Raw genomic sequence first — 19871 nt, 5'->3', positions numbered from 1 at the left:
ACAAACTATTTCCTCTGCTACAATTATACAAACTAAGAAATTGTATGACGAACTAAGAATGCATCAAGATCATACAGCATTGGATGGGTGCCTTAGTCTTAAATAAATTTTCCTTATTAATGAACTGATTTCAATGAAAGCGATAATGTTTATGCATTGTGTTGTGCTGCATTTACATAAATGACTTGTCATGCTCCCTCTCAATTACAATTTTGACAAACTACACTAGTGAAGGATCAATACCTGTGGCTCTACTACAACTTGTACTACCATTATTTTTTCTTAGGAAGATAAGCTCCTTTACAGAGCAGCGAGAAAGGGAACACTCGTTTTGCGGTACGAATGTGCCTGTAGATTGACACAAATAATGTTGCCTTCGCGCTTCATTCACATGAACATTGATGTTTTCATGCGTATAAACAGGTCAATAAAAAAAGAAACATATCCTTCAACTTTTATATCATATTTGTATGCGGAACTATTGCAAAACTAGGAAGAGGCATAGAAACGATAAGGAAACCATTGCAGAATAAAAGCAAAAAGATCTCATTTTTTACTTGAAGTTTAGAGTGCAGGAAAAAAATGTTAAAAAAAAAATTTTATGCGTTAGAACAACGATCTGATGCCCAAGCGCACCACCATATGGGCCTGGGTTTCATTTTGCTTGCCTGGGGCTCTTCAACGTGAAACTAAATCAAGGCACACTAGCATTTTCACATTTCGCCCCCATCGCAACGCACCCTCCGTGGCCGGGATCAAATGCATGACCTCGAACTAAGCAGCGCAACGCCATAGTCACTGGACTACCGCGCATACTGTACACAGTGTGGGTATTATGCAAGTCTCCACAGTGATGATGAATGAGTAAAGAGATTTTTTTATTGTGACTACAATATATGGCTCATTGAACACTGGCAGCCAGCACCAACCATAAGCACGTTTTTGTTGGTTGCCGCTTCACCCCTCACCAAGCGGGCCACAGGGGAAGTTAGCGGAAATGGAGTGTGCGGCCGCTTGTACCGGAAGCAGGGCGTGTGTGTGCTTACTACTATGTACGTTTGGATAATATTGCAGCAGTAATGACCTTTCTTCGTGGTTTTTCATGTTTCAGGGTGGTGTCGTCTCCTCATGTCTGGGAAGGGCTTTTACGATAATCTGAACCCATACGCAATATTTTCTTTCTTACATAGAAAATTTTTCTCAATCCCCAATGTTACCAGCATGCGCCACTGATGCTAGTGACACTGTCGGCACGGCAATGGATGATTACTGACGTCTACCCAACACTCCTCCTGCCTGCTTTGATAGTTTACAGCATAACAAACAGACAGCCAATTTGGGGGAATGAAGAGCAATATGCCGAGCTCCAATGCAGGTGAACTGTGGCTGCAAAGTAGTCAAGCACCAACTTCCAGAAAAAGGCGGCTCACTTTTGGTGGCTTCAGCCTAGGGCACTCGATGTGCTATCCAGCCCCCTAAAAAGAGATCAGTGGCCTATGTGGGCTTTACGAATATTACTTCCTTCCATACACAGCAAGCAATGCTATGGAAGCTCGAAAGACTTTCCTCATTGCTTGCACGTGACAAAAAATACTGCGTCACATGAGAAAGAAAGGTATTCAGGTATGTGTTACGCAATTTCATGTAGCACCGGCCTTGTACTTTGGTGTTGCACGATACAACCTATTACGGTGAAAGTTGTCACAGATCACCACCCATTAGCTCCTAAACGAGCAAAGTGACATGTTTTCATAGCTAGTGGGCCCAGTTCACTGCTTCACTTCTGACTAGAACATACTACCCGTGCAATGGAAACGTTGTGCAAATAATGTGCGAGGTGGTGCAATCTTATGTCCACAAGTTGTAGCTTTAATTTATGAAGCAGTTATTCCATAAAAAGCACCACAGATCAAAAGCAACTGCACTGCAGAACACGTGTAGTGAGACTTCTACGGCTATGCTACAGTTGCGTATCTTCTGCAGTGCTGCCAGCTAAGCATTAAGGCGGAAGCCTTTAATGGCTCATTGTCAAGGGCACTGTCATGTGCGGGTGTCGGGGCGGTCCGGCGCCGCACGGGATGACTCATCACATCGGCACACGTGGCAGCCGTGTGTTCGACGGTGCGCCCCGACGTCACTGTCGTCAGGCACTTGAGGTGGCCTCTCGATTCGGTGCTGTGTGGCCTGACGTCACTATTGCGAGGCGGGCGTGGCGACCTTCTGCGTGGGTGTGGTGTAGTGGCGGAAGTTTACTTTGCGGTATCACGTGGGAAGGATGCCTTGTCTCGCCAAACCAGTGTCTCCCAACATGCGATGTGCGACAGCCGCTGAACGCAAGCGGCGCGCGAGAAAGGCCGAGCGTATACATTGCATGCATCAGGGCGGCGAGGCACGCCCGACACCGCACAGTCCAGGGACGCGACGGGCCAACGCAAGAGAGGCAATGCATTTGAAGCGACTCGCTGCCTCTCCAGGTACCAAGGCAAATGAAGCTCGGAAGCGCCGTGACCGCCATCTTGCTGCGGCAAGCTGAGCAAGTACAAGTCAATCGAGCAAAGTCGATGATGAGGGTGGCCAACTACACCCTGACAGCACCATGGAAGACGTGTCTCCTCCTGATCCACAAACGGCACTGCAACAGTTCCAGGCAGCCACAAACTACTTTAACAGACACTTCACCCAGAACAATGTTGCAGGCACTTAATGAACAAACAAACATTCACATAACAGTGTATGAGTTGTGTGCCTCCGTGGTGTTTTCAACGCAACAAATCACCATTGGCAATGGCGTTAGGCTTCCATCGTTTCCCACTTTAGTCTCGACAAAGTGTCTTCTGTTATTAAACTGAGTATTATCGCGCTGCGTAATATGCAACTGTGTTCTGTGTTTCGTTGGAGTAAAAACGATGACACCCTTTCACAAGGCCTTGCCTCTCAAAGAAGAGGACCTTGGAAATGGCAGAAGACTGTTAGGGGGCCAGAGGTTAACATTGCAGCTACATAACCAGCCACATTGGTGTTGCGGTCAATACCTCGTGCTTCTTTGCACGAAAGCGAGCATTCATTCTTCCCACCTAAGTGGGAATCCATTGTGCAAAAAACATCACAAAATTCACATTATGGAATTACACTGGCTAGCGTGACTCTCAGGCGCGATGAATTGTGAAAGCAGACCCCAGGCAGCCGAACTCACACAGTCGCCGTCGGCGAGCCTTTGAAAGAGCAGCTCAAAGGAGTCCAAAGCGTACTGGAAGTGGCGACCCACGGCCTCCATCAACTCCGCTGCTGTTGTCGTTGCAGGAAGCGTCAGCGTCACCTTCGTCCTGTTTCCACCGGTACCCTGCACATGTACCTTGGAGCTGGGTGCCTGTGTGGTGAGAGGCACACATAAGGGTTGATCGATTTATTTGTCCCAAAGCAACACTGACGCTATATGAAATATTTGGTGGAAGGCTCCCGGTTCATTGCGACAGCCCAGGGGATTTTTCAATGTGCCCCATACACTAAAGCGCACGAGAGCTTTTGTACCCCCAAAAAGTAATGTCCATGACCTATAGGGTGGTGCCCTCTGGATATAAAACACAGATCTTAAAGGCTATGCTTTTGCAGGCTGAATCCACCAGACGTGATTGCGGGAGCCAGAAATGCGTCAGAAGTTGGGTTTTCGACACCATCTGATGCGGTCGCAGCTACGAGAAAGTTTTTTTTTATTATTTTGTTTACCAAGCCAATATTCCTGCAATTTATGTTTTCAGAAGTGTTCAGTTATTTCTACAGTAATAGATATCCTTTTGTGGCTTCCCATCCAACAGCTTCGGTCACTAACAAGTTGAGGTTGTTTCTTAGCCAAGCCAAGATCTCTATAGTGCAATTATGCTTTTACATGTGATATGCAGTTGAGTGTGTTGCCGTAGTCACACATGCACTTTTGATTGCCAACGCATTTCGTTTCTCCAAGACCTGAGATAGCCAGAACAAAGGACATTAGCTGGCATGCATGCTTACAATTTTGCACCCGTACAAAATCAATCAACTGCACCGCCATGCATTGAGGCATGCAAGCGTTGCTCGTTAGCGCGGACTTTTAAATTTCGTAATACGCATATAATAATGCTCAAAGCTACAGCAATATACGAACTGCAATTTTAAGCAATAAGTATGCAGTAAGAGCCAAAGTACCAAGGCTTACCAAGCCAGTTTGCACTACTTACTGGTATTTGAGAATCTATTTTCCAATTTAAAATTATGATTCCTACTTAAATCGCGAACAGCGTGCTGGATTCCATCACTACAAATCATGGTCATTTCTATCAACGTCTCCCAACACATTCTGGCCATTGTCAGTCCCTTTATAAGGACTGACAACCAATTTTCATAGTACTTATTTTTTTTTAATGCAATGGAAAGCTGACTGGCCATTGTGTCTAATCACGAAGTGGTAACACAGAAAACGTTGTGGAAAATGTTTTATCAGAATTTTTCTGTCTGCAATGAGGACGTAGTTGTTCACTGGAAGCATGCTGAAAATGGTGATAGGAGAGCGCGATAGCGATTATCTGTTGGTATTAGTGGGAGGCAGATGACAAGTGCGGCCATAACTGTGAGAGTTATTTTCTTTATCAAGTCGATGTTCCTGCCATTCATGTTTTCAGAAGCATTAAAGTATTTCTGCAATAATAGCTACATGTTTCATGGTTTCCTGTCTAACTGCTGTGGTATTTAAACAGTCAAAATGAAATCAATCGGATCAAAAACAAAATGATGCTTTCACATGTGATATGCAATTCAGCTTGTTGCTGTAGCCATGCGTGCGCTTTTGATTTCTGACGCATAGAATAAAGTGCGAGTGTCTAATAATACAGCAACTGCAATTTAAGGCAATAACTATGTTGTACTTAGTAACAGCTGACTTGCAACATTCAAAGTATCAAGATTTCACTGCCAGACCTCGCCACTTACTGGTTTTTGAGACTTTCTTTGCCAACTTAGAATGAAAATTCCTACTGAAATCACGAATAGCACGCTGGATTGTGTCACTCAATTACGGAAATTTTGTTTTCATCAACGTCTCAACACATCATCTCTTCAACACATTAAGCAAAATGTCGGATCTGTCTAAATAGTAATCCGTAAAACTTGCAGTTCTCAGCTCAGAATAGGACAGGTGCCGAAAAATGGCTCTTTTGCCGCCTGCCATTCTACATTTCACCACCAAGCTTACTCAGCGGTAAAAATCCAAGAGTTATAGCCACTAAGCCACCCCTGCCGGTATACTTCAGCTTTCATCCCTACGACAAAGCTACCAGCTAAAAATTGCAGAGAAATTATTCCCTCCCACAAATGTACTACACTAGGGGAGGTATTCTGTAAGAGTCCACCTAGTGGACTGTCCATTTCGGCCATTCCCGACTGGCTCGGGCCGCTCGTATACTCCTCGCTCGTACAGATGCATCCAATCAGCAGTGGCCGAAATGGACGGTCCACTAGGTGGATTCTTCCAGAATACCCCCCCCCCCCCCCTCCGGCTCGCCGTCCCTCTACCCCCTGGGAAAGCGTATTTAGACAATTTACACACACAGTTGGCTTAAACATTTTATTCAAAGATGTAGAAGTCGTAGCGTATACCATGATGAATAACATTATAGCCTCATCACTGGTGTTTTGAATGGATGTGTAGCAGTAAAAATTGCTCTGTAAAGCGGAGTAGGAGGGTATGGCAAAAGCGTGGGAAGAAAAGCCCAGTGCCATGCAAGATGGGCTGTGCGGCGACGATGGCTAACAAGGTGGCGCCAGAGTAGCGCACATCGCCTGTATGGGAACGAAGCACTGCATGAGTGGAGATCTGTCTGCAGCAGCTGCTGCAAATGGCGCCCACACGTAGCCCACGTGCTGCCTCCCGCGATCTCCTGATTAGCGAGGCAGTTTCACCACACTTCGCTCCATTTGAAACCTGCCACACGGGACAGATTGTCCGCATCAGCCAATATATTACGGAACGAAAACGTGTATAGAGCTGCGCTCTAATTTCTCATTAGGGAATATCATGATCATTGCTTAATTTTTTTTACTGCATTCTTTAGGCTTGCGATGCACTGGTTGTCAGGTCAGGGAGCGTGCAGAAGCCTCCTAATGCTTGATTATTGCGTTCGATTGGCTTTTCTGTGCAAGCAATATGGTCTAGCGTGCATTCAAACAGCTGCTGGCGCCTCCACATGTTTTGTTTAGTTCCTGTACAGCATTGTACAGTAATGTGGAGTGTTGCACAATAATGTACAGTAATGAATAAGTGAACTCGCACGGGCGTTGCTCAAGATGTAAGATTAGACAGCTAGTCAAGCTTCAGAAGAAGGTCCATCTCAGATCCACTGCGTGCTCTTAGGTGAGCAAGAAAACCCCATAGTATGGAAAGGATTGCTCGTAATAATTTGCACATATGCTGTCGGAGTGCCGATCAATAGAAGCAATCAATGGCAGGGAAAATAAAGTTGCACTTGATATTAGTTGAACACAATTATTAAAATAACAGGCACTCATGAGCGCCTATTGTTTCAGACATCAGATTGGAAAATTGACACCCAGAGAGAAGCTTCTGTGTCTTTGCTGCTGCTATAATTTTAAAAAAAGTTATGTTGCCAAGTTCACCAAAGTGCAAATCTTGTGTCTTTGAATTGAAGTGCTAGGAGAACTGGAGGCTAATTTCAGAGATATACCTCCAGTCAAAGCTTTTTTTTTGTAGACCTCCCAACCTGCCAAAAATGTTCAAATCTAACAAATAAAGTTCAGTTGTCATTTGAGATGGCAGATGATGTTGCTAGCAGAAAAATTCTAACAAGAACATTTAACAACGCAACTGTCAACTGAATTGACAGATTTCTATAGGTACGGTAATGAAAGAGTTATCTAAACACTTTGCACATGTTAAGATATCAGCAACGAAGGTGCAACCAGAAGTGTTTCAAGTCCTACGTGAAAGACTTGAAACATGATCAGTGCTTCCACGTTTAGAGCACTACCTTGGCATGTATAACTATGCATGCAGCACCCAAGTGGTATAGGTGGCTACAACCCCTAGAATATCACTGAGGCTCAGAAAAGAACACGCAGTATCCATGTGCAGATTCTTTCCCAAACCCGGATCATGACTTAATGCCTGTGCATTCGGAAAGCACCGGTGAGAGTTCCAAATATGGGTGCTGTGAAATGAATGCTCTTAAGGGACACTAAGGAAACCATTAACTCGACCTAAATTGAAAGATTAGGCTTCTGTAACAATGAATGTCATTCATGAAGAAAACAGCTTTTTGAGAGAAAACTACGGAAATGGAAAGCCAGGGTGTGGCACCATGTGTTGTGGATTACAGTAGCCCTTCAAGTGACTCAGCACTGGTGCATACACAGAGAGTGGCATAGAGGAACGACTACATCAACTCGTTCGTTTCGCCGTGGGCAATTCAAACTGAGGAGCAACAGCGGGACCTTTGGCGACAATTTTTTATGCAACAAAGTCATATGATGGCATACAAAAAACAATGATAGACTTGTAGTTGAATAATCTATCAACCAAACTCGACAAAATTTTTACCTTTAGAGTCCCTTGAATAGGCTCTGCTATCCGTGCATATGTTTAGCAGCTTTGAAAGCATTGTTTCGAACAGCTCCTTGATCGAGGAGATCAATGAAACCCATACGGAGCGAGAGAGCCGATTCTTACCATTGCTGTGGTCATGTCCCGAATGATGCATATCGCCTGAGGTTCTGGTTGTGCAGGAACCTGAGAGAGCAAAATAAAGATATTTTGATTTAACACAAAGAACCTTCTCACCTTTGGATTTTCTTTACGGAGGGGTGTGACATAAAGGAACACTAGTGTATTATAATTGGTGGCAACCTAGGAATTCCCAACAAGCTCCATTCACAAATTCACAGGGCACATACATGTTCCAAAATAGTAGTTCTCAAGAGAACCAAAAAATTACAAGACTATCTTGGTACATATGCCCAATATCGTCTTCAACATGTACATAATCAGAAAGGCATTTCAAGGGCCCTGAAACTGACAATCTATGAACTCCCTGGTAAAGTGAGCATTACTACACAAGTAACCTTAGTGGCACCGAATCAATAGAGGAATGTGGAAATATGGTGCTTTGATTCCTTTGGCTTATCGATTTTTACAAAATTGTTGGTCACGGATAGTGCAATCAGAGTTATGTCTGCAGGATTACATAAACAGGCAGGCATTACTCACACGACAACCTGCTATGTTAATCCTTTTGGGTGCTGGCAAAAAGACCTAAAAAAAAACAGCGTTCAGAAAATTAATTTAATTTTGCTCACCTAGACAATACTTTTTTAAGATTCAAAATACATACAACATGGGAGTAGGAAATTCGCAACTTGTGTCTAAAAATACGAAATAGCAAGAACCATGTATGCTGACTTCAGGGTTGATAGGAGTACAGTTCCTGCACAACCGTATGATGATACAGGCCCATTTTAGATAAACATTTGCAGTGGTAGGTTTGCAAATTGCAAAAAGTGTAAGTTCTTGAAAAGTGGCTATGGAGGATTATAATGTTGCTTTGGTATGACAGATGTAAAAAAATGGTATGATGGAAAGTGCCGCACCATGCTCCTTACACCAGAAACATGTTACTTTGCAACCTTTATAGCCAGTGTTGCTTTGACTAGTACACCAACTTGCTTAATATCCCTTGCCTGCTGTATACGGTATAATGTCTACAAAGTGCCATGCATCTGACGAGTAAGACCTACTTCTGAAGAATGTACACACTGTACAGGGCAGCAACAAGTGTGTGGCAGCCGCCATTTTTAAAACCTCTACCAGACAAACGGAATCCGTAAATACCTTAACGGCCATAGAGGAAACGCACCACAATGTCAAAATGGATTGGATGAGCCTGGTCCATTACCGGCACTTGGAAAGAGGTGGTAACGTCTGAACCTAAGAACCGTGATATAGTCACTTGTTCAACGATGATAGTTCAATGTGATATTTGTGATAGTTCAACCGTGATATAGCCACTTGTCAGGAGTTTCTCCATCTCATTGTAATGTAACCTTAGAGTTTAAGGGAGGCCCTGCACTCAAGCAGAGGGTTCATTCAACAAGAAACTATCAGAGAGTCTAGCATGTGCTTGTGTCAAGATTGCCCATTTAGATGTGCCGATTCCTGGAAGACACTGAGTGGCTTTTGGCAGCTTTGTATGTCAAATCATTGGCACAGTTGCATAAAAACATGAACCATAAATCTTGAAGGTTAAAAGAAAGAACAAATCCCATTTCAACTTGTGCACAAGAGACTTGTTCACAACAAGGAACTTTAGCTTGTCTGGGTTACCAGAGAGGATAACCAGAGAATACTGTGTAACTACCACCGTAACTACTGCCATTCATGTCTCTGGCAACCTGGTACTCTGTAAAGGTACATTTGTATATGAAAAATCTAAAATTCTCCAATGGCAACAGCAGAAGTTTGCAGAAAATAAGTATAAAAAAGATAGTGCACTGTCTACGGCACTTATAGACATTCTGTGGCTTGCTTCTTGGTGTCTTTATTCGACTGTGAATATCGTTCTCGACCAGATGAGCTCTAATGAACACCCAGACCTAATGCAAGTCTCAATGAGGTAAGGCATGCTGCTGGGCTAGTTGGTCCATAGGTTCAGCAAAATAAACTGTGCGAGGAAGACAGACAGGTTGAAAGTCTGAGCTTTGTGTGTGTGCGTATATGTTTCTGTTCATGTCCTGTCTTCCTCGCGCAGTTTGAATTCTGCTGAACCTTTTGGTGAGGTTTTCTCATTCCCGATCCTAACTCGAGAGGGTGGTCACTTGTCCATGTGCTTGTCAAAGTGTTTCTACCACTCAACAATCTCTCTGATGCACTAGACTTGTGCTTCTCAAACCATAGCCACAGCGAATGCCCAGAGCTCAAACGATTCGACAGGGGCTGATGGGGGGTGCTCAATAGGTGAGCTTCTGACATGTGTCAACCAACAATAGATAGAGGGAGACAATTGGTGGAGCGTTTTAAGACAATGTATAGGCGTTGAGGTACACGCTTAGGCTCAAACTACAGCAAAGGAGGAACAGTGGGTCTTGATGCTGATCAAAGCTATTTTGACGGTTTCAAAATCAAACTTGCTAATTGCAAAAATAATTACGCCAGGAGAACTGTCAGCAAATAATGTGCAAAACGCTACTAAGACAACTTTAGTAAATGCAACATGCGTTTCGTTTGTAATGCTGCCGTTTGATGTCTCATACACCGAGCATGCTGTTTCAAAGAAGAGCACACTAGGACATTACAGAATCCGATGTGAACATGCATGAAAATAATGCTGACAAAAGGCTACACCCCCCTCCCCCCTCCCCCCCCCACCTTTTTTGACAGCAATTATAGTCTGCACGGCTGCTGCGCCATAAAAATCCCAAATCATCGACAGCATTTTTGGCCAGTTTATCAAGTTGCAGCTTGATGCACTGCAACCCGAATGAAGGCAACTGTAATGTAACCGAGGACGCAATCCCAGAAAGGTTCCTAAATGTGCACTAGCATTGCATAAAAAAAAAGCTGCTGTACATTGGCACCCTGTTTTATGGCATCTGACACTTAAATGCTGGTCCCATAGTTTTTACTGTCATGCCTGGCGACATGCCAGCGAAAGCGAAGCGTTCCCGACAGAGGAAACGTCTGACCCATTCAGAAATAGTCGGCAAGCGGCTATGGCTTATGCACAGGCTTTGAACGAGAGGAAAGAATCCGAGCAAAACAGAGAAAAGCTGCAGCGAACACGAAACTTGGCACTGTTTGCCAGACGATGGCACCTGGCTCACCTACACCGCAGGAATGTCAACGAACTCTGTCCAGACAACCACACTACGCCCGTGCCATTTTGGTGACACTGTGCATTGGTGCGTATAAAGCTGGAGTACAGCCAGCACAGATGAATAGGTTGACATGCAACTTCGCTACCTAGTGCAGCCATAGATTAGACTGAATATCGTGGCGAGATGTTTTTTTGGAGTCCAGAATTGTGTAGGTGGCATAACTAAAGACGTCGTTACACACGTTTCGTTCGAATTTCAGAATATTTACCTCCGTAAGCAAGTGGTCAGTACCAATGAAGCCTCAGGGTCTAGAGACAGTAATAAGAGGGCGAACATTGGCTCAGCAAACGGAAGCCAGAAACATTTAGAAGATTGGTGGTGCTTATGCAGAAAAGAAACAGACCGACGTCGAATAAAAATTGGTACATAGCCTCAGGATAGTGTAGTCTCGCACTTATTATAGACACCACGGAGTTGGAATTCAAACAGTCGACATTAAGGCTGCATATCAACTTAATATAGTGTGCTGGGGTGCTCGGCACATGCCAACATTCCGTTTGAAAGGGGAATTTACACATGTTATATTGTGCAAATACAGTCCTGATGGGAGGCATTCAAATAAGCCTAGGAGCAACATTTGCTTGTAAACAAGGTGTGTGCACATATGGTCACGTTGATGTCCTAAACGTACACTGCCGATCACCCTGATTAACTTTGTTCCTACAGCTGTTTTAGCAAGTCCTGCTAAATAATGCAATGTTTACACCATCCGGATAAACGGCACAGAAGAACTGCCCGGCTAGCTAAAACAAGACTTCATACTTGATGACATCCAACGGGTGCCCACCACATATAAGCAAAATACCGGAGTGTGAGGGCTTGGAACCCAACCCCTTCCCTCCAAAATCCATCCTCGTGCTTCATACTCCCGTGATGGCCAAAGAACATAAGCTAAACACAGCACTTGTGCCCGCATTAACTGACAACAGTGGAATACTTTTTTTTTCTTAATGAGCACCGTTTTCGGCCAAGAGTAAAATTTTTATCAGCGATTAGATGTTTACCATAGTGCGCAGCAGAAGCAAGCCATTGAACTTAAACCCCGGGAATCATGGGCCACATTTGTCGCACCGCAGTTATCTGAGGCATATTATCTTGTCTTCTGAGTCACACGAAAGGTGGTGGCGAGGCCCAAGCGACGGACACTAATTCGCGCTGCTTGGAAAGCGTGGTAAGGTTAGATCTCCACCGAAGGCTCGCACATAAATGAGCGCTGTCGCTTACGGAGCCATGGGTTTCGAAACTACGGCGCGGGCTGCACCGCTAGGAGCAAGCAGGAACGCGTGGTCGCAGGCCCTCTGCCACCCTCCCGCGCAGCTAAACACCTCTCCGCATTTTAAACTCCGGGCGCGTGGCTGGCGTTGCCTGAAAGCGGCTAAAAATACCCGACTGCGCTGCCCCATTTTTGGCGACTACCCTCGTCGCTTCGCTAAGAGATCCCCCGTGCTACCACATGGCACGGGTCGAGCCTGTCCAGTGCTGCAACTTTTTTTTTCCCCTTCCGCTCCTGCTTGCAGCACTACCAACTCGCTCGCCCTTAGCAAGCTTCTCTCGCGTTGTGTTCTTATTTCCTTTCGGTTTCACTTTTCCTCCGCTTACGCAGCGCGCACAGCCGATGAATTTTTTTTTCTTGCTTTCTTTTGACACGCTCGCGGAGTCGCTGGGTCACTCGAAACTTTTTTTTTTTTCCCTCCCACAGTTGCCGCGGCGACCAACGTATCACGCAGCTACGCGCACACACACGTTCTCCCATTCATTGAAGAGCCACGCAGGTTCGTAGCGAGTCATGGGCATGCAAACGCAGCGCTTTGCGGCGAAGAGGTTCCCCGATTGGCACCCGCCTCGCAAGCGACACCGTTTTCGCTCCGACTCCCGTCTCTACAGACAATGGACAAAAGACGAGCCAGTGTCGACGACGTGCTAGATGTCGACAACGTGCAATGACGCAGGCGGCGACCGAAGAGGCACGGGGCGTACTCGGCACCGGGCGTCAAGTGCGCACACGCACCGAATGAACGCCGGGACGAGTTCGGCGCACTTCGCAGCACCTGCGAGAGTGCGTGTGTGTGCGCGCGCGTAGTGCGACCGGGGTTACGGTTGTGTAACAGCTGACGAGACGTAGAAGAACGCGCGGCGAATGCCGCCGTTGTCAGCGGTCCGGACACCGAGGTCCGGAAAGGGGCGCCGGCCTGGGGCTTCGAAAAGCCAGCTGACTGTCCCTTTAAAGTTAAGGCGTGCGATACCGCGAGCCGTGCGCTTGGGGGAAAAAATGAGGGCACTTGCCTCGTCCGAAACGGGCTGTGTGTTCTCTCCGGGCGTCATTTCGGAGCCGCGGTGTAGTCTGCCGGGTGCGGGCAGGCTCTCCTTCGTAGGGACGATGCGCGCACGTCAAAAGAAAAAAAAAATGTTCAGGTAGGGGGTATTCACACAACCACTTTCAAGCCATGATGTTCACCGCAGCACCAGCAGCAGTCGCAGCCATGACCGAGCCAGGCCAGCCTGTATTTAGAAAAGAAAAATAACGTGTCACGTTATTGGCGGAAACGCCCGCCTGACGTCACTGAACGCAGGTGCTGGGCCAATCGGAGCGAGCAACACATCGGATGCACGGCGGTCGTAGGGTAGCGTCACATTGTTTATTCCCGTATCAGCAAAATAATAATAACATCCAAACCTTATTTTACAATACATTTAAAACAGCTTTACAAACAAAATAAATTTCTTCATTATTTACAGAAGCAAAGACGTTCTAAAAAATATTATATATATTTTTAATTTTCTCCGCCAGGGTGCTGCTTGGTCACGTGGCCTCGCTAAGAGCCTCGCGAATGCTTCCACTTCCGATCGTTCTTTTGGTCGTGTGCCGTCATCGTCAGCGCTTGTGCGCGTCGACTACCGAAGCATGAGGTATGTAATCCGTCGCAATCCTTGGCTGAATTAGTATTTAACGTTCTAGTTTGTGTATCAATCGATACTTATGTGCAGGACAGTACGGTTAATAAATGAATTTGTAATTACTGTCGTTTTTGTGCATTAAGATCGTACTTATGTGCTGCACCCGCCTATCCCGTTGTATGAACAAAGCTTTCAATTGTGCCTCACACGCACTTTAGGCAGTAGTCATGGTGATACTCATTGCCATAATATTCTGTTTGTTTTTTCTCTCTACAGCTCCAAAGTGAGCAGGGACACGCTGTACGACTGCGTCAATGCGGTCTTGCAGGAGTCGGCGCGGAAGCACCGCAAGTTCCTCGAGACGGTGGAGCTGCAGATCGCGCTCAAGAACTACGATCCCCAGAAGGACAAGCGTTTCTCGGGCACCGTCAAGTAGGCCTCGGCGCGAGCACGCCATCTTCCTCCACCACCAGCGTCGCACAAAAAACTGACCTGAAACGCACAGCATTTGGCGTCGTTTTACCAGAGGAAACCACGCCCTTAGCCCTAAATCTCATTCAAACGTTGGGGCTACCTACTGATGGGGCTCTTCCTTGCAATGTTAACGTTTCAAACTCGAGCAGAAATGCAGTGAATGCGGCTACTTGGCCCTTTCCAGCGCATGCGCGCCTGGCGCCATGCGGAGCTGGACGGCGCTGCGTTAGTTAGCATTCGTTAACGATCTAATCGTTGGTCATAATTAGTCGCTGGTTGCGCTGACCAAGACGCCAAATGCCTGTAGCGCAACAGGAAGCTCGGTTTTCTGTTTCGGGAAGCCGGGCGGACTCGAACCCAGAGTCTTAAAACTGTGGGGAGGTGTATCGCTTCGGCGGCACCAATAATATTCGCCCGGTGACTCCTGGAAGCCCACTGTCGTATGTATGACCGGTGCGCTTGCAACACACACCAGTTGCTTCGGAGGCGGCACTCGGTCGCAGCAGACGGGCGTTACGAGATCGTCTGTTACGATCAATTTTTCACCTTATCAAACCTTCTGAGACAGCAGAATGGAATAATGGGGAAGAAAATGCCCTTCTCTGCGACTGTTGCTGCATTTGAAGTACTGTGGATGACTGATTAGGGCAGCATTTTGGAGTGCTGTGTTGCTCGACATTGCTTCGAGATGGGCTGGGGACAGGAAAAAGTCGCAGGTGTGCATCGTTGCAGTGATGACTCTAGCACTGGGCAATGAACTACGCTGATTACATGTGCATTTCTGAGCAAGATGCATCTCGTATGCCATGTCCATGTAGCGGGTTTCTTTACAGGGATATGCACTCATCTTGTAGCCTATTGGCATGATTCGAGGAAGGTCGCGAGGTGACATAGGTAAATTTTCTGCCAGTGTAGATATTTGGCCTTGTTGATGTGACATTTTGTAGTTTCATTCTGTAGCCCAAATAGCACAAGGAGACAAATACAGGCACTGTGTGTTCTGTTCTATTCTACGTCCTTGTGCTATTTGTGTTACGGAAAAACACTGCAAAATATGTTTTGCTTTTTTGCTGTGGACAACAGCTATGCAGTGATGTTGGCTCACTACAATTGCAGCAGAAGTTTATGCACCTTAGGAAGCAAAACCGCAGTTCTTTTGCTTGGTTTTGACATGTGCAATGCTAAAGGTGTACCTTTCACCTCACAGGCTGAAGCACATCCCGAGGCCCAAGTTCCAGGTGTGCGTTTTGGGTGACCAGCAGCACTGTGACGAGGCCAAGGCCAACAACCTTGCCTGTATGGACACCGAGGCGCTGAAGAAGCTGAACAAGAGCAAGAAGCTTGTCAAGAAACTCGGTGCGTGCTTCTTTCTTTTGCCGAGGGGCTTGGTGTACTGGCATAATTATTTCTCTTTACTTTTGTGCTAGCCTTGCCCCTGGTGCGTCACTAGATACGACTGTCGACAGCACCAAGCCAATCTGTGGAAAGGCTAGCTGCTACCAGAATGATGACTTAATCAAAACTGCATGTATTACCTGAACTTCTTGTGATCGACACAATGAAGTCTGAACTGGTAGCTCGTTGCGATGTAAGCCAACAGTTGAAATGTGCCCAAGATAAATGTACGTGTGCATGCGGGGCTTGTGTGTTCAGTAATTACATGCACGAGAAAAACGCGATCGAAACTTCTCTGCCAACGTGCCCATAAAAGCTGTTGGCTTTCTTTGACTGCTAGTTTTTCTTCCTCTAGATTGGGTTGTGCTCACTCATTTCATTTTGTTCTCGCCACCACAGCCAAGAAGTACGATGCATTCATGGCGTCCGAGTCGCTGATCAAGCAGATTCCACGTCTGCTGGGCCCTGGCCTGAACAAGGCGGGCAAGTTCCCCACACTGCTGACCCACAACGAGTCCATGATGGCCAAGCTTGATGAAGTCAAGGCCACAATCAAGTTCCAGATGAAGAAGGTATGCCCAGCTGTGCTGTCGTTGAGCATGGCAGAATTGGTTAAGCTGTGCTCCCATACTACAATTTGAATGTCTTTCAGTGTACAGGAAAGTACAAACAAGTGTGTCAAGGTTAGCAGTGCTCATGTTGATGGATTATCACACTCAAACCAGTCCCTCTAATAAGTGCTGTTGTGGCACTATTGGTAAGGGTGTGCGAACAGCAATTTTTGGGACACACTCGAGTATATTTAATGTTGACTAGTTTATGTAGTTACATAGTAGGTTGTGAAGTGTTGTGTGTTAAAAGCACGAATGGGGAGTTAGAAATGAACCAGTTTCTTCCCTCGCACAGGGTTCTTTCGAGTGCGAATGATGGCTCAAATGGCCTGTAACGTATGGCTACCTTGAATGTAGCCTGCTCTGATGCGCAAGTTCATGTTTTGTCTATACTATGCCCACAAAAAGGAAAGCTTACCGTACTTCGCTCCAATTTAGTTTATTTGGGTGCAGTTGACATTTTAAAATTAGAAAAGTGTTGTAAAAATATACGTATATATGAATAGTGATTATCTTATTTGAGGGCCCAATCAAATAGGACGGCATTCGATTTCGGGTATTCGCCCACCCCTAGCAGTTGGCTGCCAGCATTTGTGTAACAGGCTTGATATTGCACTCTGCAATGGCTTGGGCATTTTGTCAGGTTCTAGCTTTCTTACCTTGGTAGCAGTTTGACAAATGTTATACAGTGTTTGACTTGGTGTAATGAGTTTGAAAGATATCACTGAAGTCTTTTTCATTTTTGTTGGAGACTAGATGAAAGGTAGCATTTTCTTGGCTGCTCACACTCTGCTTCAAGTGTGGTGCGTTGCAAATGGGTGAAGGGGTTGTTTATAATTCATGTGCACAAAGGACGAGGCCTGCTTGCTGTTTTTGTTGCAGTTGGGTTGTAATCAGTGGCACCTCCTTCTTACAGGCTGTGTATAGTGCAGCTTGTCCATAGTTCTTTAGTTTAGTGTACTCAAATGTGTAATGCCAAGTGTGGCTTAGTGTGCAAGGTTGAGATGACATATGAGTTGAAAGTTTGCGTGGCAGTCCACTGTTTTTATGCGAAGCATATTATGAGAGCTCAACCCAGCTCCTCAGGCGCGGCGGTGTCACCTTCAATGACCTTTGACCCCATGCCATACCACGTGACACCGTGACGTCACGACAGAGGAGAAACGGGGCTCCAACTCGCGGCGGTATATAAGCAGCTGCGCTTGTTTCTAGGTGGCTTTGGCTCAACTCTTGCAAGATGGGCGGGGTGGGGATCGAACCAGGGTCTCCGGAGTGTGAGATGGAGACGCTACCACTGAGCCACGAGTACGATGCTTCAAAGCGGTACAAAAGCGCCTCTAGTGAATGCGGTGTTGCCTTAGAAACGAGCTGTTTCTAAGGCTCAGGCGTGCGTCGCTTGCTCAGGCGCACATTTCGTTGCCGCGCCGAACGCTGCGTTTCTCGACGCTCACTGCGTCCAATGCGGGGCGCGTAGTCGCTGTGCCGTAGCCCATTGTCTTACACCCCTTGGCGGGTCGACGGGAACGCTGTCGCGTTCCACTCTTGAAGGCGAAGCAGAGTAACGCATGAGTTGTTTCTTCGTCTAGCCAAACCAAATATAGCCAAGCAACAGCAGTTCACCAGGCTAAACAGTGGTTCAACAACTAAAATAAAGGCTAGTATGCTTCGCATCCTGGGCTTCACCTTAGCTAAGCCACATCCATTTTTCTAGGTCTCTTCCGATAGGTCCCAGTGATTTTTGCGTAAGGACATTTGTTGAGAAACGTGATGAGTCTAGCACTGGGCAATGAATTTTCATTGATTACTTGTGCATCTCTGATGACCACCATTCCTTTTACTGTTCCCCGTGTTGAGACCTTGTTCTCACTGTAAATTTTTTTTCTGCACTAGGTTCTGTGCCTCGCAGTTGCCGTCGGCAATGTCAAAATGAGTCCAGATGAGCTGGCCCAGAACATCAACCTGGCCATCAACTACCTGGTGTCTCTTTTGAAGAAAAACTGGCAGAACATTCGGTCCCTGCACATCAAGTCCACCATGGGTCCACCCCAGCGACTCTACTGAGCTGTTCTGTTCTCTAGCATTAAATGCACAGCATTTTGTCCTATGTGCAGTCTTGGTTTTTCTACTGCTTGGCAAGCTATGCAAGTTGGGTGCAGAGCTTATGTTGCGCGTGTCGCATATATTTGCACACCGGCAGTTGCCTTCAGGCAGTGGGTCTTCCTGTGCGGCTAGGCGATAGTTGACCGTTCTTAACATGAAGCCGCATCCGGCACAACAGTGTCTTTGTTATAAGCTATGTGGGCTAATATATTGATCTAATTCTTACTTTATGTAATGTTCGTGTTCATTAAATCAAGATTAGGCAACAGTTAAAGTTTGTGCAATGGGACGTTGCAGATTGTGTGGACGAGATTGAGGGAATGTATCCTGTCGCTGCAAATGGACTTGAATGAGGGGATCAAAATTGTGAGGCTAGGCTAATTGTTACAGCTGTGTATGGCTAGGGCTGTGTTATTTTTCGTGTCAACAAAAGGAAGCTGTCGTCATGAATGGCTTGTGCCCGCAAGCAAGCAAAACATGCAAGTGTTCTGGCTACATAATGTATGCACAGTTGTGCTCCCGCTTTGCAAGAGGACAATGTCATTGAGTATGGGGATGGTTGTATGTGCCGCACAAACGAGACTGAATTGTGACTTAGTCACGATTACGCTGCATCTGTGATCATAGTTTCAAAACCAGGCGAGAAATGGTTCACTCAATTAGAGCTGAAATCCCACCAGTCCAAGGCGCTCAACATCCGTCGTGTATGGCCGCGATTCTAAGGTTGAAACTGAACCAATTAGTTTATATGACAGTAATTGCAAAACTATCGCAACTACCATTACCAAATGATGAAAAATACATTTACCCTTGTCTAATCCTGCATGTTGTGCTACAGGTATGCTGGTGAGCCACCTTCACAGTATGGAATGACCCCTCACTTTTTGTCTTGCCTCAAAGACAATAGAATGTGTCCTCACTTACGATGCTGCCGTGTACTGGGCACCACTATGGGCTACCGTCAGTGGTCAGGCGGCCACTGCTACGGAGGCATGCTTTTGCGGCGCTCGCTTGGAACGCGTCGGTCGTTCTAAATTGCAATTTTAAAGGGACACTAAAGCGAAACAATAAATCAGTTTAGACTAATGAAGCATTGTTTGAGAACCCTGCAGGCAGTGATTTCAAAAAGATAGCTTGATTATTAGATGAGAAAATGAAGGTCCAAGTATCAGTATTTGAATTTCGCGCCGAAACCCCAGCGCCGGTACGTTAGCGTTACGTCAGGGATTCCAAAGTATGTTTTCGCATTTGGGCCGCGTTGGCTGAATGAAGGTTCCTGAAACTTGCCATGTTTCATATCTGGTTCCTTTAGAACTCAATATAGTCGATCTGTACCGCTATATATAATTAGTAGGCCCTAGAAGATGCCATCAAAATCCACGACGTCACAGCGCCCAGGTGCGGGAACTCAAGTAGGCGTCGCCACTCGTATTTCGTTCTTGCGCTTTTTCTGGCTTACCAAACGTCTTATCATTGCAACAGTGG

At 46.0% G+C, this 19871-nt stretch overlaps 2 protein-coding genes across 4 annotated transcripts in view; one reads left to right on the top strand and one right to left on the bottom strand.

Moving 5' to 3' along the window:
• The window catches only part of LOC139050472 (ubiquitin carboxyl-terminal hydrolase 47-like), a 75155-nt gene extending 61719 nt beyond the window's left edge, over positions 1–13436 (bottom strand). For 2 of the 3 annotated variants that reach the window (XM_070526899.1, XM_070526900.1), the window contains exons 1-4: positions 13195–13436; positions 8249–8293; positions 7712–7771; positions 3194–3367 (exon numbers count right to left, since the gene is read on the bottom strand). In XM_070526899.1, coding sequence (XP_070383000.1) covers positions 3194–3367; positions 7712–7771; positions 8249–8293; positions 13195–13233 — 318 coding nt within the window. In that variant the 5' untranslated portion in view covers positions 13234–13436. The remainder of the gene's footprint in view (positions 1–3193; positions 3368–7711; positions 7772–8248; positions 8294–13194) is intronic. The other variant, XM_070526901.1, reaches the window with a different exon arrangement.
• A 63-nt stretch (positions 13437–13499) lies between these two features.
• LOC139050473 (large ribosomal subunit protein uL1-like) lies at positions 13500–18390 on the top strand. The gene is made up of 6 exons (XM_070526902.1): positions 13500–13532; positions 13700–13818; positions 14083–14238; positions 15488–15636; positions 16075–16247; positions 18177–18390. Exons 1-6 carry the CDS (start codon positions 13515–13517, stop codon positions 18345–18347), a joined length of 786 nt encoding a protein of 261 aa, XP_070383003.1. The 5' UTR covers positions 13500–13514; the 3' UTR covers positions 18348–18390.
• Positions 18391–19871: the final 1481 nt, after the last annotated feature.

Source organism: Dermacentor albipictus, chromosome 10 (assembly GCF_038994185.2).
Source record: "Dermacentor albipictus isolate Rhodes 1998 colony chromosome 10, USDA_Dalb.pri_finalv2, whole genome shotgun sequence".
In the NCBI taxonomy this organism is placed as follows: Eukaryota; Metazoa; Arthropoda; class Arachnida; order Ixodida; family Ixodidae; genus Dermacentor; species Dermacentor albipictus.
The sequence above is the reverse complement of the archived record's forward strand: the minus strand, read 5'-3'. Positions and strand labels throughout refer to the sequence as shown.

What these genes read in the sequence shown, in the direction of transcription:
- LOC139050473 (XM_070526902.1), top strand. An exon ending in CGTTTCTCGGGCACCGTCAA is followed by an intron (nt 14,239 to 15,487) that starts GTAGGCCTCGGC and finishes TTCACCTCACAG; the next exon opens with GCTGAAGCACATCCCGAGGC. An exon ending in GAAGCTTGTCAAGAAACTCG is followed by an intron (nt 15,637 to 16,074) that starts GTGCGTGCTTCT and finishes TCGCCACCACAG; the next exon opens with CCAAGAAGTACGATGCATTC.